Raw genomic sequence first — 23,981 nt, 5'->3', positions numbered from 1 at the left:
TTGCTGAATTCAATTTGCTAATATTTTTTTTGAGGATTTTAGCTTCTATGTTCATCAGGGATATTGGCCTATAATTTTTTTTCTTTGCAGTGTCTTCATCTGGTTTTTGAATTAGGATAATGCTGGCCTCATAAAAAGAGCTTGGAAATATTCTTTCCTCTTGGAGTTTTTGGAATAGTTTGAGGAGTATTAATCTTTGGTAAAACTCCCCTGTGAAGCCCTCCAGCCCTGGGCTTTTGTTTGCTGGGAGTTTTTTTTATTACAGCTTCTATTTCATTAGTTGTTATTGGCCTATTCAGGTTTTCTGATTCTTCCTATTTCAGTATTGGAAGATTGTTTTTTTTCTAGGAACTTGTCCATTTCATCCACATTGTTCATCTTGTTGGCCTATAGATGTTCATAGTGTTTCCTTACAGTCCTTTTCATTCCTGTGGTGTCAGGGGTTACTTTTCTGCTTTCATTTCTGATATTATTTTTTGAGTCCTCTCTCTGTTTCTTGATAAGTCTTGCTAATGGATCAATTTTGTTTATACTTTCACAGAACCAGCTCTTCATTGACCTTTTGTATTTTTTTTTTTTGTCTTTAGGTCATTTATTTCTGTTCTGATTTTTATTATTTCCTTCCTTCTACTTACTGTGGGATTTTCTTGTTGTTCTCTTTCTAGTTATTTTAATTGTAGGGTTAAATAGTTTATTGTTGATTTTTCTTTTTTTGTTCGTTTGTTTTTTGAGGTGGTGCTATGAATTTCCTTCACAGGCCTGCTTTTGCTGTGTCCCAGAGATTTTGGGGTGTTTCGTGTTCATTTTCATTTGTTTCTGGGAAGTTTTTTTATTTCTTTCTTGATCTCATTGTTAACCCATTCTTTGCTTAATAACTTGCTATTTAGCCTCCATGTGTTTGAATGTTTTGGGGTGTTTTTACTGTAGTTGATTTCTAATTTCATTCCACTGTGATTTGAGAAGATGCTTGATATGATTTCAATTTTCTTGAACTTGTAGAGACTTGTTTTGTGTCCTAACATGTGGTCTATCTGTGTGCATGTTCCATGTGCCCTTGAGATGAAGGTATATTCCAAGCAGGTAATTTATTGTTAGCCTGTAAATTTTTGTAAGGTTCAGTAGGACAAAGCCAACATTCCCTGCGGTGCCTGTCACCCTTCTGAAGATATCATCTTTGTGTCTCAATGTTAGGTATTAGAGCTTGGAGTATGTACATGAAGAAGGTCCCTTTATCCCATTCATTCCAGAATTGGCGCAGAACCATTACCTGAATTAATGGGGTGGAGTAAAGGACCCTGACCCAGCCTGGCTAATAACCGTAAGATCTTAGCTTCAATTTGTTCAACCAGGGTGTCCTGCCTGAAGCTCTGCTCACACGATAATCATTGTTGGTTAACAGCTTCTGGCCAGTGTCGTTCCTTACAATGTTCATATAAACCCTCACGGGAAGGGCCTTCCTCCCCGACCTAGGGGAAATATCTGTAATTAGATCTGTACTGTTTGGCTTGCATATACAGTAAGTTCCTCTCCTATGTGCCCTACAGGCAGAGGCAGAGAAAGGCAGCAGACGGACACCTCACTGATGACGTAAACGTGGTTCTCTCTGGGCCATGCTCCAGATAGGGTTTTATGTAGTGCGTCCAAATGTGCAGCCGGTGGGAAGGGCTCCCGGCCATCCCGCTCCCTCGTATGTGTCTCGGTTCCTCTCCTGCCGTCTCAGGCAATGGGAAGGGCTTGGAGAGCTGAGTGCCAGCGCGCATGTGCACATCCTTGGATGAGCCGGTCAGTTCATTACAAGTGAAATGCAAGCCCCTGAGGCCCTTGTGCAATTTAGGGTTAAACCCCAAACATCTCCACAAGGACCTTATTCATGTAAGAACATGCAAGACTTGAACTGGAGGGAGGAATTACCTTTTATTTGGAGTCCTGGTGAGCCTGGGCACTCATTTGGTTTTACTTTCAATTTTGTGCCCCTGGGCAGAGGCCCAGTCTGTCTTGCTAACCTTTGTGATGCTGCAAAAGAAATCCCCAGAGGAACTGAACGCACTGCAATCCGTTGTCCGGGATCAGAGATGACTGGGCAGTGATGAGCCCCGTCCCAGGTGCTAATCTGAGTCATGGCCCCAGAAAAGATGTTACCGGAGAGCCACCAAGCCAGAGGTGGGGGGAGGCGGCTCTCCTCTCCTCAAGGCTTGTTCGTCTCCTGAGAAGGACTCAGATGGGTGACAGGAAGCAGTGTGGAAGCAAACAAGACTTCATCAAGAATGCACTTGGTGTGAAGCACCAGCAGGCAGGCAGCTCAGCTGGAGTGAGCGCCCCGCCCGGTGGTGGTCCAGGGGGCTTTGTACCCTCCCCGAGGGCTCAGAGCTCCCTGCAGGTACCCTGGGCAGCAGACTAGGCGTCCAGGCCCCCTTCTGCATTGCTGCGGCTGATCTCAGAATGTCTGCACACACATCTGGTCCTCTTGTTGGGCAAGGCCTCAGGCAACTTTGTTCAGTGGGTGAGATAAATCAATCGCCTTGGCTTTCTCCCTTCTTGCCTTTGCTGCTCTAGTACAGTGGGGCCTTGACTTACGAGTGTCCCGACTAACGAGTTTTTCGAGATACGAGCCGTCTCTCGGCCGATTTTTTGCTTTGAGTTGCGAGCTAAAATTCGGGTTACGAGCAGCTTCAGATACCCCACCGTTAGTTGGCACAGCGAACGTCACAGTGAACGTCACAACATCAGCCCAGCATCACGTGTCTCACTCGTTCACTTTTTGATTTGACATACGAGTAGTTTGAGTTACGAGCTCCGTCACGGAACGAATTAAACTCGTAAGTCAAGGCCCCGCTGTGGCTGTTTAGTCTGTACCCACGGTTCTTTCTAACACGGCTTCCAGGGGCTCCGTTTCTTTGCTTCCTTGTCTTCTCAGCCATGTGTGTCTAATTCACTGATGCCTCCAGGGTGCCTCGCTGAGCTAATGGACCCAGTCAGCAGACTCCTTCGGACCTTTGCTGCGGGCTGAGGCCCTGGTCTATAAAGCTGGGAATGTTCTAACAGGCCTTTTTCAGTTTTATTTCCTGCCATTTGGGGTCCTGTAGCTGTTACCTTTTCCAACACTACACCGCCTCAAACACGTTCAGTCCCCCTTGTGTTGGCAAACAGTGTCTTGCTTGCATGGATCTCTTCCTTACACCTCACTACAAATGAAGGAACCAACACACACGGATGGGTGGCTGGCTCATTCCCACCTCTTTCCCCTGGACTCACAGCCTCTACGTCCCTGGTCTGTCCTTCGAGTTATTGCAAGTTTTGATTTTTACAAACACTTTACCGCTGCATAACATGAGCCTCCTACTTTCCACTCTGCAATATCTATGTTCATGTTCCCTGTTGCCTAATCACTAAGCCAATCCTATGTACTTCAGGTTTTAAATTACAGACGCACCATACTTCAAGGTGTTAGTCCACTACCTGGTATGACAGACCCCAACATGTAGAATGCTGAAAACACGACAGATATGCAGTTCTTGCTCAATAACAAGCCAAAAGGAGAATTAGTTGACAGGTTGGTTTTCTCCACGTAGCGATGCAGGGACCCGTGTTCTGTACAGCCGGCGAGTTTCCGGTCCCTGAAGCCTGGTCATCATGCGCTCAGCACGGAAGGAGACAGACGGAGCGTGGTGGCTTCCGCCTCACTCCCACGCACATGCTACCGGCTGGAACGCAGACTCGGACTCACCTGCTACGAGAGGCTGGTGGGTGCACTCTGTGTCCACAGTGGGAACGGACGAGCGGAGCGACCTCTCTCACCACCAGGCTCTCCACCCTCTGGCCCGCCCACCGCTCCGGGCAAGGGCCCAGCAGCAGCCCCGGGACATGGCTTTGGGTAACACTTCTGTTCCTCCAGCTCCGTGCCACCACAGCTGCGTGCATTTGCTAGTATTGGGGTCACCTCGCCTTCTTACTTGTGCTCTTCCCATCCTCCCAGCGGTTTCCACCGCCAGTCCCCACACCGGGCCCGTCCAAAGCACCTGCAGCAGTTTCCTTCCCGACTCTGTGCAGGCTGCCCTTCGAGCAAGAATGGCCCGAGACACGATCTTACACGCGGAAACCTGCGGCCAGCGACACAGCCCGACTGGGCCAGTAACACCTCGCCTGCAGGGGAGATGGAGCTCTCGAAGGCCAGAGCCGGTGGCGACATGTTAGCCTCTCACCTATCTGATGAGCCTGAGCGAGGCGCTTCTCGAAGGTGGAGCTGGGAGGCTGCCCGGCTGCCCCTCGTCACTGTGGTGGGGACAATAAAGCCACAAAGCCCTGGGGGGGGGCTTCTGGGACCACCCTGGAGTCGGCGGGAAAGAAACTAGACTCAGCTCCCGGCGGAAGGACAGAACCAGAGCGCGTCTCTGAGAGCCAGAAAAGAATCTGTTTAATATCCTGTAGCCATGAGAACGACACCACTGAAAACCACCCAGTACTGGGCCTGCGGGCTACAGTTCCGGGCCCTCATAGAAAACTTAGGGTGCTGATCTGGAGGAAGGGGGCCCTGAGAACAGCAGAGGGGACATCTGGGTAGACATCAGCCAATCAGAGGCTTCTGCGCTGAGGACCAAGTGAGGGGATGGTGGACGCTCCGTCAATCTCCCCATCACAGTGGCCTGGCATACATCCACCTTCTCAGCATCCACTGGGCATCCCCGTCAGCCACGGACCTTGCGGCTCCAGACAGAGCCCTTCCCAGCCTTCCCAGTGACCAGGGGAGGCGCAGGGACAGTGCACGGCCCTCCCAGGCCGTCCTCGCAAGCAGACAGAGGGCACATTGTGTTATGGGGAGGGGGATGGGCACAGACCCTGCCCCTGCCCCCCAGCCTCCTGCGGCTACAGGGCCTGCCCCCTCATCTATCCGACAGGCCTGATGGCCTGGCCACTGCACTGCCCTCTTCTTCCTCCTGTGCTTGGGGGCAGCACGGTGACCCCCAGGCTGGGAACTAGGAGGGAAACATCCCACTCAGAAAAGAGTCCCCCCTCCCTGCACACCCCAACTGGGGATCAACCTGCAACCGGGTAGGTGCCCTGACTGGGAACTGAACTGGTGACCTTGTAGTGCATGGGACGGTGCTCAACTAAGCCACACCGGCCAGGGCCCCCTCGATCCTGTCTTGAGGCCATTTGTGACGTTGCCCCCACAGGCCGGCATGGGCACCCCATCTCGCTCCCCTGGACTAGAAGCCCCAAGAGAAGGCTTTGTGGGGGAGAGAGACACGTCTAAGAGCAGCAGCTGATGTGAGGCCCTATGACATCACCGCCTCTTCCAGGTGAGCCCCTTGCAGCCACTCTGCGGTGAAGGCATGGCCAGGCCTCAGATGGCCCTTCCCTCAGGTGGAGGAAGGGACAGGGCAGGGCCCTGGCTGGCGGTGAAAGGGGCGAAGGCACGGGAGCAAGGTGCCCCCCAGACCTTGGTGGCCCTGCTGTCTGGCTGTGAGACCGCGGCCACCCTGTGCGCACGCGCACCGTCCTTCCCCGCCTGGAGCGGCTGGGCTGCGAGCGAGGTCAGGGCAGCAGGGGTGGAGGGGGGGGAGCCCCGACCACCCCTCACACCTGCGGCTCCCACACCTCACCGTGCCTCAGCTCAGTCACTGTAAACCCAGGGCCACCCCACAGGCGGCCTGAGGCCGGCCACGGCTCCCGCTGACACGCATGTCCGGCGCTCTGGTCAGGAGCTTACACAACAAAGGGGCCCAGGGCCTTGGCCCGACGTCACCCAGAGCGGGTCCCGAGGGGAAAGGCACGTGAGTTACGACCTGCTTTGAAATCAAAGTGAGATGTGACGGAACCCGGGCCTGTGAGCGACCCCCTGGGAGGGGCTGGTGCCGCCCCGGACACAGCGAGGGCTCCCGGCCTCCTGGCTGGGCGGCGGAGGGGGGCGGGCTGGATGCCAGACACATGGGGCAGCACCAGAGGCGGCCAGCCATGGCCACCCCGGCCGGGCCTGCCGTGTCCCCAGCCCGGAGAGCGTCAGGCTCTCGCTGCTGCCCGGGCCCGCGGCCACGCAGCACGGCCCGCGGCGGTCAGCGGCACTTTAAGGCCGCGGAGGCAAGGCGGCCACACCTGCAGGAACTGGGCCAAGGCTACCCACTCCCCCCCCCCCCCCAGCAGCTCCTGGTTCAATTAACGAGTTCTGTTTGCCTGCTGGCCCCGCATGGCACGTCACCTGCTGTTAGAACACAGGCGCAGGCTGGGACACAGTGCCCTGGCCCCGCCCCACAGCCTGCCTGTCCCAGCCCCGCGACGGGCATCCTCCTAGCACTGTGCCACCTCACCCACAGGCCGCAGAGCGAGGGCACCAGCTCGCTGAGCCGCATGACAAATCTGTATGTAAACTTGTGTGAGTGGGGAGGGAAGGAGGGAGAGAAAAGACCCTGCCGGTCTGTCCACGCTCAGGCCTACCCCCGCTTCTTCAACTGTGCCAGGATGGGCTGCCCCAGCCTTGGGAGGGGCCCGGCAGCTGTGCCCACCCCCTGCTGGCCCATGACTCCCAGCACAGGGGGACAGGCGCTCCCCTGGCCCTCATATAGCACACTGCAGAGCTGGGGAGCACAGCCGGAAGGAGGTGCCCTCTGCCATTCCCAGGCTCCCTGGGGCCAGAGCATGCACGTGCAGGTCACGGCCGTGCCCAGCCACTGCTCCCACGGAAGGTGCCCTGAGGCTGCGGCAGCGAAGGGAAGCCTCTGCAGAAAAGTGTCTTTCCTGGTGGTGAGGACGGCTCTGAGGACAGTTCACCTCCCTCCCACCTCTGCTCCACAGGGTCCCTTCTGAGGAAGCTCACCCAGGGCCCGGGCCAGGGTGGAGGGTCCCTGGGAGGTTTTGGAGCCCCTGGAGCTGCCCTGGCGACAGGCAGATGGAGAGGGCAGGGCAACCACAGGGGGCGGGACCTCGGTTCCCGCAGAGCTGACAGACAAGGAGGCAAGGAGTTAGGGCACAGGCACCAGGGAGAGGACAGCTGGTGCTCCCCCCAGCCTCTCTGCCCGGCACACCGCCTGCCACTCAGCTTCCGTGCTGCGCGTGCCTTGTGCACACGTGAGCCTGAGCTAATGCCCAGGCCATGGTTCCCGGCCGCACACATCAGGGAGAACGGCCCCGGCCACCCCTGCCAGGCGGGCAGCTGGAGGAAGGCGGGCAGTGCTGACGGCAGCCGCAGCTGGCGCTGTGCCCTTGGGAGTTGGCACATAGTTTCTTATTGCTCCTCTCAACACTGGGAACACGCCCTCTGCAAATAGGACCGAGTGGCAGGGGTGGTGAGGGGGTGCCAATCACAGAGCAAGGAACACAAGGGGCGCAGCGGGCCACAGGATGCCGGTCCGCGTCCCAGTCCTGCCTATGGGCCGCACAGGCCGGCCCACAACAGGCCGTACGGTCTCCGAGAAGCCGCCAGGTCTGCAGGCAGGAGCTGCCGGGATGCGGCCCCGGGCCTCCCCTTGCCAGTCACCGGACCTGTCCATCCTCGGCCAGCCGCCTCCGGGGCGATGAGCGTCCTTACAAAACAGCTGAGTGGCCCACCGCCATGGGATCCAGGTTGCCCGAGAGCGCACGGAGGCAGGGCCAGGGCGAGGAGAGGTCTGGCAGGGCGCGCCTGCCCCCAGCCAGGGTCACGGCTGCAGGCGCTCCAGGTACTGCGGCAGCGGGTTCTCCTTGACGTACTTCTGGATGTACCAGCACGTGAGGTGGGCCTTCAGGTCCTCCTCCACCACGAAGTCCAGGGCAGCCTGCGCAGGGCAGAGAGAGCGGTCGGTGCCCACCCTCGGCTGTCACCACCCGCATGTCAGAGAGGGAGCTGGGAATGTGGGGAAACTGCCTGGAGCACAGGCCACGGGAGGCAGGAAGCCAGGACTGGATGCTGAGCTCTTCCCGAAATGCCCGGGAGGTCGTCTCGCCCAGCACAGCCCACAGCCAGGGCCACGTGGGCAGGGGCTGAGCCTGGAGACCCCGCCTGCTGCCTGTCGGGTCATCCAGCACGCCCCGGGCTCCTGTCCACAGCCTGCCCTCCCCCGTCAGGGCCCTCGGGCTTGCCTGGCGCCTGCCTGACCACACCTGCCACTCTCTCTAAAACTCAGCGGGAAACATGCCCTCGGGTGCGGGTCAGTAACCAGGAAGACGTCGGCTGAGACACAGCCGAGGACAGTGTGGGTGGCCGGCTGATCTGATGAAAAGCAGCAGCACGTACTTGGCCCTTTGACCTTCCGCCCCGAGCGGCCTCTGTCCTCCACGCAGCCCACCCGACCGGGTGGCAGCCTCTCGTGACAGAAACCAGCTGGCCTCCCATTTGCAGAGAAAAGACCGGAAGCCGAAGAAGGTGCCGGCACAGTAAGGGCAGGGGCGGTGCCTCAGGCCCGGCAGGCAGGCTCCAGGGCAGCGGCTCTCCGCCTGCGGGCCGGACCCTCTGGGGGCCGAACGACCTTTCACAGGGGTCGCCTAAGACCATCGAAAACACATATATAATTGCATATTGTTTTTGTGATTCATCGCTATGCTTTAATTATGTTCAATTTGTAACAATGAAAAGACATCCTGCATATCAGATATTTACATGATGATTCATAACAGCAGCAAAATGACAGTTATGAAGTAGCAATGAAAATAATGTTATGGCTGGGGGTCACCACAACATGAGGAACGGTATGAAAGGGCCGCGGCATCAGGAAGGTGGAGAACCACTGCTCTAGGGGGAGAGAGGGCTCCACTCCCCGCTCCCAGGTCATAAAGCTCAGTTTATTTTATTTATTTTTGTTAATCCTCACCCAAGGATACTTTTGCTATTGATTTTAGAGAGAGTGGAAGGGAGGGAGGGAGGAGGAGGAGAGAGAAACCTCCAAATGAGAGGCACATCGATGGGTTGCCTCCCGTAAGTGCCCCAACCAGGGCCAGGGATAGAGCCTGCAACCCAGGTACACGCCCTCAGCAGGGAATCGAACCCACGACCCTTGGGTGGGCGGGCTGATAGTCTAACCACCGAGCACACTGGCCAGGGCTCTCAGTTCTTTCTGGGTCCCATGGAGGGTGGGAGAGGCACAGAGGCCTGGGGGTGTGGGGCGAGGGGGAGCCAGCCCAGGAGCAGCCTCAGGGACACAAAAGGCTTCTCTGGTCCAGGCGCAAGTCCCCTGGCAGTCAGACTGCTCTCCCCGCAGCTGGGGCTGGAGGTGCTTTGGGGAGAAGGGGGTGGGGCACCAGCCAATTTACTTGAACACTGTCACCCATTCGCTCTGAGAGTGACGGAGCACCCAGGACACACTGGGCACCGGGGACACAGCCACGAGCTCCTGATGCACAGCAGGGCCAGGGCCTGGGCCGCAGCCGTGCAGAACCTGGGGCCTGGGCCCAGGACCACCGCCCCCCGCCCAGCCCCAGGAGCAGGGGGCCAGCAGACACGCTGCCCCTCCCCCGCCGCCTACCCCCCCCACCCCCCTGCCACTCCACACCCCCCCCCCGCTGCCCCACAGCCCCCTCCCTACCCCACACTCCTCCCGCCGCCACCCACCCTACAGCCACTCCTTCCCGCCGCCCCACAGCCACCCGCCTCCCAGCCACCCCACAGCCACATGCACAACCCGACCCACAGCCCCCCATCCCCCTCCGCCCCACAGCCACCCCCTTGCTGCCCCCTCCCCACACCCCTCGCCAACTCCCAGCTGCAGGCTGGCAGCAGGGTGGGACCCATCTGCACTTTGGCCAAGAAACAGGCTGAGGCCGGCCGGCGGGCCCACCACCTGCCCTACCTTGGCGAGGTGCTTGGCGATGCCGCGCCCGCGGTAGGCGTCGGGGACCTCGGTGTGCTGCAGGTCCACGGTCCGCTTGCCCACGTACTCGTAGAGCAGGACGGCCCGATCGTGACATCCTGCAGGGGAGGGTAGACACGTGAGCGTGGCAGCTGGAGTGGAGAGAAGGCGTCGGAGCCAGGCTGCTGGAGCTGGAGCCTCAATAACCTCTCCGTGCCTCAGTTTCCCCATCCATAGAATGGGGACATAATAAAACACCCCATGTAGGGTTGTTTGGAGACTAAGAGTCATCTCTGTAAAATGCTAGGACAACACCCAGAATACTCCAGGCCACCGTGAGTCGTTGTTATTCTGTCTCAGCATCCCAGGACCCCCAGGGCCCCCAGCCCAGCCATCTGTGTCCCCACCTGCACTCCCTCCAGGGTCTGCAGGCCCAGGCCCAGCGCTGGGTGACTGCAGGACTTGCCAAGCCCCCACTGAACCGGAGCCCGAAGAGACAGGAGAGCAGACGACACGCAGCAGGACTTCTCGCCAGGCCCAGAAAAGGTCAAGGTGCAGCACTGGCATCCACAGGGAAGTGACGCTGGCACATAAGACGGAGCAAACAGGCCTTTGTGCCCTCGCAGTCTTGCCAAGCCTGGAGCTCACCAGCCCACCCCAGAGTCCCACTGGGAAACATTTAACAGGGGCTCCTCCAGCCAAAGTCTATTCCCATCTGTCTCTCTGTGCATCCATCCAATCATCCACCCACCCATCCATCCATCCAACCACATCCATTCATCCACCCATCATCTATCCATCCATCCATCATCCATCCAACCACATCCACCCATCCATCCATCCAACCATATCCATCCATCCATCCATCCATCCATCCAACCAACCACATCCACCCATCCAACCACTTCCACCCATCCATCCATCCAACCATATCCATCCATCCATCCATCCATCCAACCAACCACATCCACCCATCCAACCACTTCCACCCATCCTGTTAGGGGCTTTCCGGTCCTCCTGACGCTCAGGGGCGGTGCTCAGGCCACCACCCTGTGTGCAGATGCAGACTCAGACCCACACCCCACGGCGAGTCAGGCGAAGGGGAGCCCAGGCCTCAGACCAGTCTCTGCTCTGCCTCCTGCCTCCAGGCCTTTTCCAAGGCAGTTTCTTCTGCCTGGAATACCTTCCCCTTAACGGTCCAGCCGAGGGTGGCCCTAGGGGCCCCTGCATCCCCTCCTCAGGCCTGACGGCTGCTCTGGTGGGCGGGCCCAGCTCTGGCCCCACTGCCGCCTGCCCTGGCCGTGCATTGGGACTCTGGTCTTGGCTCCCACACCTGCTGGGTAACTCAACACACCCAGAACAGGACCACAGGGGCCAGCGGAGGGAGCGGCCTGCGTGCCGCCCTGGCCATTTAATTACCCCAACGCATCAGGGCCTACGTGCCAGGCAGGGTTCAGCGTTGGGTATAACAGTAAAGAAAACCGACCAGACGCTCCCTCCTGGAGGGAGACAGACAGGAAGTCGTCTCATTATAAACAAGACTGATCTGGGGGACAAGCTAGAGATGGACGCAGCCGAGGAGGGGAGGGTGCACAGGGCAGGCCTCTCCCGAGCACAGGCCTGAGGGGCAAGGCACACAAGAGCACACGTGGGGGCGCACAGGCTCTGAGGCACATGGTGCAAGAAGCACTGGGAGGCCAGCAGGGTGTCTGGAGCGAGCGGGGAGCGTGGAAGTAAGCCACACTGGAGGCTCTGGGGCCAAATCACGGGGGGCCTTGCGAGCCACTGGAAAGATCTCGGCTTCTCACCACTGCCAGCTCTCAAGAGGGAGGCGGCGGGTCCTCACGCCTTGGAAGTTTGCTCGTCTCCCTGTTCATCGCCTGCCCGTTCCCTCCATCAATACCCTCGAAGTGGCCGCTGGGCCATGGATGGAACAGATCCCCAAATGGCCTGCGGCTGCCCCCCATCCTGGCTCATCAGCTCCTGCTGGTCCCCAGTGCCCAGGCCAGGGAAGACGCTCAAGGGAGATGAGTCCTTTAAACTACGCTGTTCTCTCTCTGCCAGACACTCTAGGGCAGTGATGGCGAACCTATGACACGCGAACTCATTTTTTTGGTTGATTTTTCTTTGTTAAATGGCATTTAAATATATAAAATAAATATCAAAAATATAAGTCTTTGTTTTACTACGGCTGCAAATATCAAAAAATTTCTGTATGTGACACGGCACCAGAGTTAAGTTAGTGTTTTCAAAATGCTGACACGCCGAGCTCAAAAGGTTCGCCATCACTGCCCTAGGGGTTCGAGGCTGACCTGTGGCCCCTCCCCAGAGCCTGGGCCTGCGCCTTCAGAGACAGCAGGTGCCACAGCTGCAGCTCACAGGCGAGGCCTGGCAGGAGACAGGCCCGTGCTCAGCTCCTTGCACACACGAAGCCTCATGAAACCCTTACAAACGGGCAGGACTCAGAGCCCTGCTCACAGATGGGACGCGGAGGCCCGGAGGCAGTCACACTCGTGACGCATGGACTTGGCTGGCGACGGGCAAAGCTCTTCTGCCTGAAAGAGAGACGAGCGCCGGGCACAGCCGTGCGTGAGGGAAGCATGCGCGACGGGGGCCCCTCCACACCGGCTGGGCCACGCCGTGCTGGCGGCAGCCCAGAGCCCCTGGTCTGTGGCCTGGCAACTGTGTCTTAGAGTCCCGACTACCCACACCCAACATGGCCAGAGTGCCCCTCCTTTTCCCTCAAACCTGCTTAGAGAGCCCCAGAAAATGGCGAAGCCCTGTGGCTCAGGTCAAGATCCGGGGGACCTCCTTGCCTTGTCTTTCTCTCAGACTCTGAGCTGATCCTGAGACAAGTCCGTGGGTACAACTTCCAAAACATGCTGAGACTCTGGCCACTGCTACTCACATCTCCGTGGGCACCTCTGCCTCCACCAGGGAAGCCGAGTCAGACCCCATTTGTCCTCTGCTCAGGGCTCCGGCCCAGCCACCCGGGCCTCCTGGCTGCCCTCACACACCCGCTCTCCACCCCCAGCCTGCCAGATGGCTCCCTCTGCCTGGCCTCCCTCCTCCTAGAGCAGGAGTGGAGAGCCTTCTTTCTGCCAAGGGCCACTGGGATATTTGTAACATCATTGGAGGGCCATACAAAATTTAGCCCTCAAAAATTAGCTTGCCAGCCCAGCCAGTGGGGCTCAGTGGTTGAAGGACGACCTATGAACCAGGAGGTCACGGTTTGGTTCCCGGACAGGGCACACATCCAGGTTGCAGGCTTGATCCCCAGTGTGAGGCATGCAGGAGGCAGCCGATCCATGATTCTCTCTCATCATTGATGTTTCTCTCTCTCCCTCCCTCCCTCCCTCTTCCTCTCTGAAATCAATAAAAATATATTTTAAAAAATGTAGCCTGCTGTATTTGGTCAGACTCACCCTAACGCCCTGGCAGGGCCAGGCACATGATTTCAGGGGCCTTAGTGCGCAGGGCCTGCTGTTCCCCCCACTGCCTAGTGCCTCCCAGGGCTGGCTCCTCCTTGTGACCCAAGATGGCCCAATGTCCCCTCCCAGAGGTCCCCTGCCCCCAGCAGAGGCCAGGGCAGGGCTGTGTGCCTGGGTACTCGCCCTCTGCGATGGGCGTGCGGGCAGCTGGGCCCAGGGCACCACTCTCTCTGCTGACAGCACTGTGGGCAGAGCCCGGGCAGGGCTGGGTTCTGTGAGTGACCGACCCTGACTAGCAAAGGAGGCCACAGGAACGAGTCCGAGGCAGGGGAAGGCCTGGGCCGTCCACGCTCTGCCAGGTGACTCGACAGTTCCAACACCTCGTGCCCAAGGCCTCACCTGTCCCGGATCATCGCTCTGCCCCTCTTGGGCCCGAGAGTCACGCTGCACCCACAGTCTGCAGTCGTTTTGAGAAAAGTTAAAGCTACTCAGGTCATAAGAGACCCTACCCTTCGCCTCTACCCCAGGACCAACAGCCCCAAGAAGTTATCAGGGAAGGTGGTCATTGAGAACTCTCGCCCTTGCAGGCGGGGAGGAGGAGAGGGTTCTGGGGGGAGACGTGGGGTCTGTGCAGAGGGCCAGGCAGCCGGCACCTCCACGGCCATCTGTGGGGAGCCGATATAGGGTTAAGCCTTGGACTGACCTGCTGGCAAAGCCACAAACAAGTCTTCTTCTGAGTCTTAAACAACCCAATCCGAGAGGTGGCTGCTGATTTATATGCGCTGTCATTTAAAAAATAAAAAAGAGGGAATTTGCCGGAAGCCGGTCCATCCTTGCTGCTTGACAGTCGCTGCAGGGAAGAAACATCTGCACAGCATGTTTCAAGGGACCTGGCGTATACAGCATACTGTTCTTAATATGTTTGCTCCTCTTCTTAGCGCTATGTGTTCTAACCAGGGTCACCTCTGCGAGAAAGGTTGTTTCCCCAGGTAGGGATTTTCCCCTGGAGTTAGGGAGGGAATAAAACCCCTTAACTAAGTGCCAGGCAGGTAATTAATCACTTTAACTACGAACAATCACACTTAAGCTACATAATCTTTACTTAGGATAATCTCCTTCAGTTACTTCCTTGTAGCTTAACAGAACAGTAGAGTAGTGACCTTGGAATGGAGATAACAAACGCCCTAACCTTTGGAAGAGAATGGATAGGACTAACATCAACTGGTATAAATACAGAGGTAACAGGAGAATAAAGAGAACCTGGCTAGAGAACCTGGCTATGCTGATCAACTGAACTCTGCCTCTGTGTCCTTCCTTCTTCGCTGACTCTGTCCACACCTTCGGGAACCCCTGGACCTGCTGGGGCTGGACCCCAGCACATCTCAGTGCTGAGAGGTGGCCGGCAGGTCAGCACGCCCACTGGACAGATGGGTGACTAGGCAGGGCTTCTGTTCCCTCTGGGAGTGAGAAGGCTGAGCAGCACGAGTAGGTACAGGAGCAGGGAGCAGACCCCGGGAACACCCGGCTGGCATGTGGGGCTTCTCCACACGCAGAGCCTGGTTGGGGAGGGGCCACAGGGTGGTGGCTCAGAGGTTAGGCAGAGGGGGCTGTGGCTTGGGAAAACTCAGGGGACCAGCCAACACAGTGGGGAAGCACATGAAGGCAGACCCTGGGTTACCCAGGAGAGCTACTGGTTGGTCCCCTTGCCACACCAGGCACCTCCCTGGCCCTGCATGGGCGGCCCCAGGGGCTATCACGGTGCTATGAGCCCAGGGCTTCCTGGGGCAGCTGCATGGCTCACGCAGGGACCTGGTCTCCAGGGATCTGAACGCACCAGCTGTGGGGGCAGAGGGAGGCCAGAGGCAGCCGACCCTGTGACCTCTGACTTCCCATCTGCAAGTGGGGTGGGAGGCCACGGGAGCTCCAGGATTCTAGGGCCACAGATGAACCTTCCTTTTAGTTTCCAAAGCAGAGATTTATTTACTGAGAATGATTTAGTTTCTACATAAAAACCACCAGCTGCTCCTCATTGGGTCTTTCACACACATCAATTGTGGGGTCCCCTAGTCACCTTCACACCTGCAGCACACAGCTCTTGTTGATGCCAGGAAGGACACTGAGGCAGCGAAGGGTTTCGGGGGTTGGCATGGGGGGGCTCGGGTCTCCCCTGGAGAGCATACATGTGGAGGCAGTTTCTCAGCACCTTGCTGACCAGCTGTGTCAGGCCAGAACGCGCCCCGTGGGCTGGCGACGTTTCTGTTCGTCGCGGTGGCACCCGTGGCTCCCCCTCATTCTTCCACGGGCTGGGGCTTTGTGCCTCAGTAACAGCTCAGCTGCAGACACTGTTGTAGTAATTATCTTGGTGAGTACGATGTCAAGAACCAAGAAAAGGCCCTACGACGGATAACACAGTCTGTTGTAACTTTCTGCCTTCACCCGTATCTCTCGAGTTTGCACTTCCAGCCACTCCCGCGTTCACAAGTGTCCGCACTAAAATCCCGCCGTCCCTGCTGTTGCGATCACACGCCCTGCAGCCGAAGCACGCTCGCCTTGGAGTCCCTGCTCCCTCGAGTGGGAGCCGCTGTTTGGTGTATCAACATTAAGTTCAGAGGTGAAGTGGCCCAAAGGGGCGGGACTTGGTGAAGACGGTCCGTGTTACATGTTGTGAGTCATCGTTCGGATGAGAGAATGTCCGTGTTCGCTCCAACCATGGTTTTTGGAAATATGGGCGATTCAAGTAAAGGATCGGATGACCAGTCATCTCTCCATCCGGCTTCTTCCTTAGTCCCTTCAACATAATTAAACCGAGAAACTTCTCTGTATCTGTATAAGCAACGTGTCCACGGTCAGGAGCTAGCAGAGGCTCTGTGGCATTTTCCCATGTGGCGATGGTGTAAATTGGTGTGAGAGGTAACAGACTGAAAAACTCTTTATCAAAAAATGAGTTGGTTATTTCACCTACACTGTGGGTCTCCACACGGAACAGGCGCTGAAATGTCGGCCTCGGCTCCAAGGCGGCGGAGCGTCTCCTGCCCGTTCTCCCCAGCGCCAGCGCCAGCGGCCGGCCCGCACTCCTCTCTGCTCGCCGCTCTCCCTCCCGGCAGCGCCTTCCAGGGAGACCCGGTCACCGGCCGGCCGGTCGCAGGGTCTGCACAGAGCTCGCTCGCACGTTCTCTGCCGCGACACATCTTTTTGAAACCTCCCCATAATGAAAGACGGATGGAAGGATTAGATGGATTGCTCGTCCCATTTCTGGAAATACCGATGGACGAGGAGAGAAAAAGACACAAGTTAACTTGTGACCAGTCAACAATGCTGCGGGTTCCATTTACGGTCAGGGTGCGGACGGGAGGCAACCAATTGATGTTTCTCTCTCCTATCAATGTTTTTCTCTCTCTCCCTCTCCCTTCCTCTCTCTAAAGTCAATAAAAACACATCCCTAGGTGAGGATTAAGAAAAAGGCACTGCCCTCGCTCGATCCCCAGTTGGGCACGTGCCCGGGGCGGCTCCTTCTCGGGTGCAGAAGCAGCCGAGCGATGCTCCACTCTCACATCGATGTTTCTTTCTCTCTCTTCTCCCTTCTCCTCTCACTAAAAATACAATTTTTAAAATGTATATATTTTTAAAAAGTGCTGTTTGAAAAACGACAGAAGGAAAAGGCGGGTCTAGAACAACAGACATGAGGCTGGGCTGAGCAATCACAGAACAGTTTGTTTTTAAAAAAACTCCCACAATAGGGATCTTGTGTAATTTCAAATCAAACTCCTCATGGTCCTTAAAATACCCAAAACATCGTTAGAAGGACACAGACTTGTTTTTAAAGCGAGGAGTATGACACGCTCCCCGGGCTATGCTCCGTGTGGGGGAAACAAAAAGCACCGGCTGACCTTCACCACAAGCGGAGGTAGGCCCGCCCGCACCGTCGTGAAGTCCAAAGGTGATTTCGAACAGGATGGTTGTCTCCTGCCCCATCAGGACGGGCCCAGAAAATGACTTTTAAAACCCAGGGCTGTCCCCTGCAGCCTTCGGCCAGGGTGGCCTGCGGCATGATTCACAAGGATTCGGGTTTGCCTGTGTCTGCGAGTGCCCGGGTGTGCCCGCTGCTGGGCACACCTACACCTCATAGCCGAGCTGGGCGTTCTTCTCGGTGCACATCTCATGGATGACGTCAGGGTGGGCTTGCAGCTGACCGGGAAGAGAGCACCTTCTCTGGGAACCAGGAACCCTCCTCCGCCCACCCTGCCCTGGAGAGCACCTCCGGAAGCTGGCCTGGCGGGTGCGCACACAGCGCTGCCTGGAGGGCCTGCTGCTGGTCCAGCGGGCACTTCCCAGGGCCTCCTGCAGGCTGTGGTGGCCGCGACGCTCCTCGCCTGTCCCCACGCAGATGCTCTGATGGAGGCGGATGACGTGGAGGCCTCCTCAGCCACGTCTGCGCACGCGGTCCCTGCTGGTGCCACCCTGTTCCATGCGCTTCCTTCTCCGCCTCCAGGAGACTGAGGCCTGGGACTTGGCCGGCGGGTGTCACACACAGCTCTGATGTTCCTGACGTGGCCCTTCCGTCTGCCTTGAGGGGGTGGACCCTGGGGACCCAGGCGACTGCAGAAGGGTGGCCGGTGGACACCGCCTCAAGGAAGGGCCAGCAGCTTGTGTGTGGCGCAGCTTCAGCAGGTGCTCAGCCAGCGGTGCCATTTTGGGGTCAAGGCCTGCGGTGCTGCCCTGGCCAGTGCCACGGGCATTCACACAGGGCACCCTCCTGCCCCCGCCCCCGGTCAGCACTGGGACTGACTCTACCACTGCCACAGGCTCTGGGGACAGCAGCATCAGACCCTCCCTGAAGCAAGTGGGGCGCTCAGCCCTGGTGGCAAGGGGAGAGGGAAGGCCAGAGAAAGGGCCATCCAAGGTGGGCACGGTTGTGGCTTAGCTGCCTACAGGCTGGGCGCCCTGCTCTCCCCACTATGAAGCGGTGACACACAAGCTAGCGTTTCCGAACCTGGACTTGAGGGCTGACCAGCCTGAGTCGAGCATCCTCTCACAGCCCGTGCCAGCGGGACCTCGCCAGCCTCCTTCAGAACTGCCTGCAGGGGCCATTCCCGCCCCTCTGCTCGCACTGCCCGGCCCAGTGCAGGGCCCAGCTCCCTGCTGTCCCGCCCCACAGCCAGGGGAGCCTGGAACCGCCAGTCTACTCTCCGCTCAAGACCCTCCTGGGCACCCGCCTCACTCAGAGTCACAGCCAAGGCCTCACACCACCTGCCCCAGGACCTCCTGACAACATCCACATGGCCCACCGCTCGTCCCTCCAGTCTCCGCTGCCCGAGGCAGGCAGGCACCACGGGCCTCGGCCCGACTGCTCCTTTCACTCGAAAGTTTTTCCCCCTCGAACCCTCCTCGCTTCTGCTGGGTCTTGACTTCAACGCCACCTTCCCAGGGAGGCCTCCTGAGCACCCGATTCTGAACAGAGCCCTTCCTCGCCCTCCTGCCCTGCCTCCTTCTCAGGGCCTGGTTCCTGGGCAGCTCCCGGGGGTGAGGGGATGGGTGGGTGCTGCCTGCTGTCCTCGAGACGCCAACCCCATGCGTCCCTGACACCTAGCACAGGGCCTGGCACACTCCAGCCACTCCATAAGGACCAGACCCTAACCCTTCTCCCTCCAAGGGGCCCCGGGCAAGTCAGTGTCCTCACTCGTGAAACAGAAGAGCCGTGTGTCCGCACCCACCAACGGGCTAGAGGGTGAGTTAGAGCCTCTGTACCGGGCCACCTAGAGCACAGCTGCTCAGCCCCTTCCCGCACCAAGCTGGGCAGGAAGCTCAGCAGCCAGCGCTGCCAGAGGGGGCCCACCAGCCCGGGGGCCAAGGGCCACTGACCTCTCAGCCTGTGTTCACATCTCTCTACAGCAGTGGTTCTCAACCTTGGCTGCACATTAGAATCACCTGGGAATCTTTTTAAAATCCTGATTTCCGGGCCTCATCCTCCAGAAATTCTGTTTCTTTGTTACTAATGTTGTGGCCCCACCCCATAACAAAGAAACAGAATTTCCGGAGGATGAGGCCCAGAAATCAGGATTTTAAAAAGATTCCCAGGTGATTCTCATGTGCAGCCAGGGTGGAGAACCACTGCTCTACAGGCACAGTCAGCTGGCTCAGGGCGGCCGAGACGCTGCTACACACTGACCCTCCCCGCTGAGGCAGGGCGGCCCCAGACACAGATGACTCCGCTCTCACCCCCACCCTCTCCCCCAGCCCCCCCCCCATCCACGCCAGGCGGACCAGGCCGGGCTGCAGAGCCTGGCGTGCAGGCGGAAGGAGGACAGACAGTCTCACACTGCACCCTGGGGTGGCTGGGGTCCCTGGAACACTTTATAGTTAGCTGTCGGGGCAGCAGGTTCCAGAGGTGGGCATGTTTAGAAACATGGCTGGGCACGTCTAGCTGTGACCACAGCCAGCTCTGGGGGCCCGAGTGAGGGGGGTGGCGCGGGGGGTGGGGGGCGGGGGGGCGGGGTCTCCTTTGGCTGGACTCATCAGGAAGAAGGAAAACCCCCAACAGCCTTTTCTCCTTTGTCCCTGTGAGCACACAGCACCGCCTGAGCACCAGGGAGCCAGAGCCGCCCTGGACCCTCAGAAAAGAGGATTTGAAAAGCCAGAGGCCCCTCTTAGGACAGGATCTCAAGGTCTGGGCTATGCTTACTGAGTTCTAGTCTTGCTGCATGTTAACATGTCGCACAGTAGTCTGCAGGCCAGCTGTAAACTGGATGAGTCTGACAGGAACTCAACTTCAAAAACATAAAAGTAGCCAACTGCAAAGAGGAAATCAAGCATGACCAAGTAGTGTATAGACGCGGAGGCAGAGCTCCGGATACAATCTCCTCTCCTACTTGCTGCAAGTGAATAAAACCACCCTGCGAGAATGGGCCGCCCCACCCTGCAGCCCACCCTGGAGTTCCGTACCCTCCCCAGCAAGAGCACCACCGCCGGGGGGACTGGCTTCCACGTGCAAAGAACAGTGTTTGAGTTCTGGCTCTGGCACTTGGTGATGCTGGAAAGTCTCTGCTGCCCTGGTGTCTAAGCCTCGGTTTACTCATCCATAAAATGGGACTGTTACCATCGTGACTAGCTAGTTCACACTAATAACTAGAGGCCGGGTGCGGTGGGGTTCCTTGGCCTGGGCTGCAGCTCTCTGACAGCCCCCAAGGGGTCCCGGATCGCAGGCCAGCCGGCTGGGGAGGGGCCGTGGGAGGGCTCCAGGGCATGTCCAGCCCGTCTAGCCCAGTTCTGATCAGCCGGACTCCAGTAAGTAGCAAAACAATCCACCGGTTGAAGCGTCTGCCCCCTGGTGGCCAGTATGCATCACAGCTACCAGTTGAACGTCCAACAGTGGAATGGTCGCTTAGGTGTTTATATGTATAGACAGGAAGAAAGCAAAGAGAGACACGGACGCACGTGCAGTGAAGTCAGGGTGAGGCAGGGAAGATGCCTGCCTGTCAGTCTAGCCTGGGGAGCCATGGACTGGCTGGGAGGGTGGAGCCCATGGCAAGTTTGAGAAATCTTTGGTTCAAATCCCCAGAAAATGACACTTTCTCTCTCTCTCGCCACTTTATGCTCCTATTCTTTCTTGTTCCATGACCCACACTCGCCTGCCACGTGGCCCCAGAAGGGGCACGGCCCATGGCTCCGTGGGGCCCACACCATGGGCAGCAGCTGGAACATGAGCTAAGCGCGCAGATGCGCCTGCACTGGGCTTCAACGTGGAGCGGACACCCGGGCAGTGGCTTTCATCCTCGCTCAGCCAAGACAAGATGGGACTTTTCCCATGGCGGGGCGGGAGGCGGGACCAATAAAGCTTTCCTCCACACCTCATCCTCCGGGGGCCGCAGCAAGTTCCTGCCCCCACAGCACCCCGAGGGCTCCACTGCCCCCGCACCCCGAGAGCTCCACTGCCCCCGCACCCCGAGGGCTCCACTGCCCCCGCACCCCGAGAGCTCCACTGCCCCCGCACCCCGAGAGCTCCACTGCCCCCCCAGCACCCCGAGAGCTCCACTGCCCCGCCAGCACCCCGAGAGCTCCACTGCCCCCCCCGCACCCCGAGAGCTCCACTGCCCCCGCAGCACCCCGAGAGCTCCACTGCCCCCCCCGCACCCCGAGGGCTCCACTGCCCCCCCGCACCCCGAGAGCTCCTGTCCCCCCCGCACCCCGAGAGCTCCACTGCCCCCCCCGCACCCCGAGAGCTCCACTGCCCCCGCAGCACCCCGAGAGCTCCACTGCCCCCCCCGCACCCCGAGGGCTCCACTGCCCCCCCGCACCCCGAGGGCTCCACTGCCCCCCCCGCACCCCGAGGGCTCCACTGCCCCCCCCGCACCCCGAGGGCTCCACTGCCCCCCCGCACCCCGAGGGCTCCACTGCCCCCCCCGCACCCCGAGGGCTCCACTGCCCCCCCGCACCCCGAGAGCTCCACTGTCCCCCCCGCACCCCGAGAGCTCCACTGTCCCCCCCGCACCCCGAGAGCTCCACTGTCCCCCCCGCACCCCGAGAGCTCCACTGTCCCCGCCGCACCCCGAGAGCTCCACTGTCCCCCCCGCACCCCGAGAGCTCCACTGCCCCCGCACCCCGAGAGCTCCACTGCCCCCCCGCACCCCGAGAGCTCCACTGCCCCCCCCGCACCCCGAGAGCTCCACTGCCCCCCCCGCACCCCGAGAGCTCCACTGCCCCCGCAGCACCCCGAGAGCTCCACTGTCCCCCCCCGCACCCCGAGAGCTCCACTGTCCCCCCCGCACCCCGAGAGCTCCACTGCCCCCCCCGCACCCCGAGGGCTCCACTGCCCCCCCAGCACCCCGAGGGCTCCACTGCCCCCGCAGCAGGTGGGCACATGGAGGCTACCCCAGCAATAACAGGGTGCTGCTGCCCCACACTGCACGGATATGCTAGGGCCTGGCTCAAAGGGAGGGGAGGGTGTCTCGGGAATGTCCCTGCCCCAGCTCCCAGCCCCCCCTTTCCTGGGCCTCTGCCTTCCCTTCGCAGGAATGGGCACAGTGGCCGCTGAAGGCCCTTTCAGCGTGGACCTTGCCACAGCGGCCCAGCTGGTAAGGAGAAAAAGTTAAAAAAGCAAAAGGGATGGGATGCAGGGAGTTTATGGTCCTTCATTTCACAATCTAGAACTCTCAGAACTCTCAGGAGGAGGGTGTGGAGGAACCTCCCTTCCCAGGAAAGCAAGGCTTGCCTGTGCTTTCTGGTCTCAAAAGTAAGGACAGTCCGTTGTTCGCACTTGCTATGCGCTGCAGGCGCAGACTCACCCCAGCACTCACCCTTCACCCGGGGTGTGCGCGGCTCCTCCCACGGCGGGAGGGAGAACGGGGCAGCAGAGGCGGCCTGGGGTCCGAGAGGGACACCACACCCCCCACCGCCTTCCTGGGGAGAAGCAGCCCTCCATCTGCCCAGAGGAGCCTTCCCACGCCGCTCGGGGCAGCAAAGCGGAGGCTCCCGGGGCAGCCGGAAGCTACTGAACGCCCGGGGCGCGGAGGTCCCGCCGACCCGCTTTCCAGGACCTCAGACGGCGGCCTCGGGGAACACCGGAAAGCAGTCCGGCCCGAGCAGGTGCGCGTTCCCAGGGCCGCGGCCGGGGCTGTCCCGCGGGGACGCGCCTCTCCCCACAGCCCGCCCCGCCCCGCCCCGCCCCGCCCGGGGTCGGCCACGCCCCCACCCGGCCCGGAGCCGCAGCCCCGGCGGCGTCCGGAGCGCCGGGCGGAACCTCCGCCCCCGAGGTCGCCCCGCGGCGCGCGCTCGCGACGCCGCCCCCGGGCCGTGGGCCGGGCCGCGCCGGGCAGGGTGGCTTCCGCGGGTCCGTCCCTCGCAGACAAAGGGCAGGACAACCCGGCACGCGTTACCGTTGAGCCGGACGGTGAACTGGCGGCGCCGACGGTCGTGCTCCACGCGGATGGGGCAGCCCGGCTCCTGCGCGCCTGGCACGGCGGCCGGCGAGTGCGCCATCCGCGACGGGACGAGGCCGCTGGCCCCGGGCAGCGCGGCTCCGAGGCCGGGCGCGGGGCAGTGCGCGGGCCGAGGGGCGGGGCGCGGCGGGGGGCGCGGGCGGCGGCGCGGGGAGGCCGGGACCCGCACCGGAGACCGCGGCGGCGGCGCCGACACTGACACTCGGACGCGGCCGACAAAAGGGGGCGGGCCCAGCCGGGGTCACGTGCCGCTCGCGGCCAGTGGGTGCCGGCCGGTTTGTTTTGATACATTCCGTCCGCTCTTAAAGGGCCAGGCCCGCCCCCTGCGCGCCGCATCCGCCAGAGGCCACTTTTCCCTTTTGCATTTGATTCACGGGTAACTTTGGGCCCCGCACGGACCCCACCTTAGAGAGGTATCATGATCTGCAGGAAAAGTCCAATGATTCCCTCGCAGCCAGCATTTATTCAGCACTTGCTGCGTGCGCGGCCTGTGCCTAGCCAAACCCTGCTGAGCTCCCGGGAGGTTCAGTGAGGACTCGGCGAGCTCAGCTGAGAAACAGGTACCGCGACTACAGAGGAGCCGGGGGCAGCCCAGGGCCTGCGAGACCACGGGGAGGCGCCCCGCGGCCCCGCCCCGGTGACCGGCTGTGGGGTTGAGATAGCGCAAGGCCACCGCCCTCCAGAGGCAGAGTCGCAGGCAGAGCCTTGGAGATGCCTGGATTCAAGCCAAAGATGCGGAAAGGGCGTCCCCACAAGACCAGGGACTTGCTGCGAGGGGACAGGACTCTCGGGTCCAATTTCTTTTTGCCAGGCCCCTGCTGCCCCTGCACCGGCTTCCATCTGAAGCCGTGTTCGCTCCCACCGGT

At 59.7% G+C, this 23,981-nt stretch overlaps 1 protein-coding gene and 1 long non-coding RNA gene across 2 annotated transcripts in view; one reads left to right on the top strand and one right to left on the bottom strand.

Moving 5' to 3' along the window:
* Window positions 1–567: 567 nt before the first annotated feature.
* The window catches only part of LOC132217896 (uncharacterized), an 86,399-nt gene continuing 62,985 nt past the window's right edge, over window positions 568–23,981 (top strand). The window contains exon 1 of the long non-coding RNA XR_009449032.1: window positions 568–732. This is a non-coding gene — a long non-coding RNA (uncharacterized LOC132217896). The remainder of the gene's footprint in view (window positions 733–23,981) is intronic.
* On the bottom strand, window positions 4,390–23,315 carry NATD1 (N-acetyltransferase domain containing 1). The gene is made up of 3 exons (XM_059668311.1): window positions 23,053–23,315; window positions 9,753–9,871; window positions 4,390–7,745 (listed from the first exon to the last, which is right to left on the bottom strand). Exons 1-3 carry the CDS (start codon window positions 23,153–23,155, stop codon window positions 7,629–7,631), a joined length of 339 nt encoding a protein of 112 aa, XP_059524294.1. The 5' UTR covers window positions 23,156–23,315; the 3' UTR covers window positions 4,390–7,628.

Source organism: Myotis daubentonii, chromosome 16 (genome assembly GCF_963259705.1).
Source record: "Myotis daubentonii chromosome 16, mMyoDau2.1, whole genome shotgun sequence".
Classification (NCBI taxonomy): domain Eukaryota; kingdom Metazoa; phylum Chordata; class Mammalia; order Chiroptera; family Vespertilionidae; genus Myotis; species Myotis daubentonii.
The sequence above is the reverse complement of the archived record's forward strand: the minus strand, read 5'-3'. Positions and strand labels throughout refer to the sequence as shown.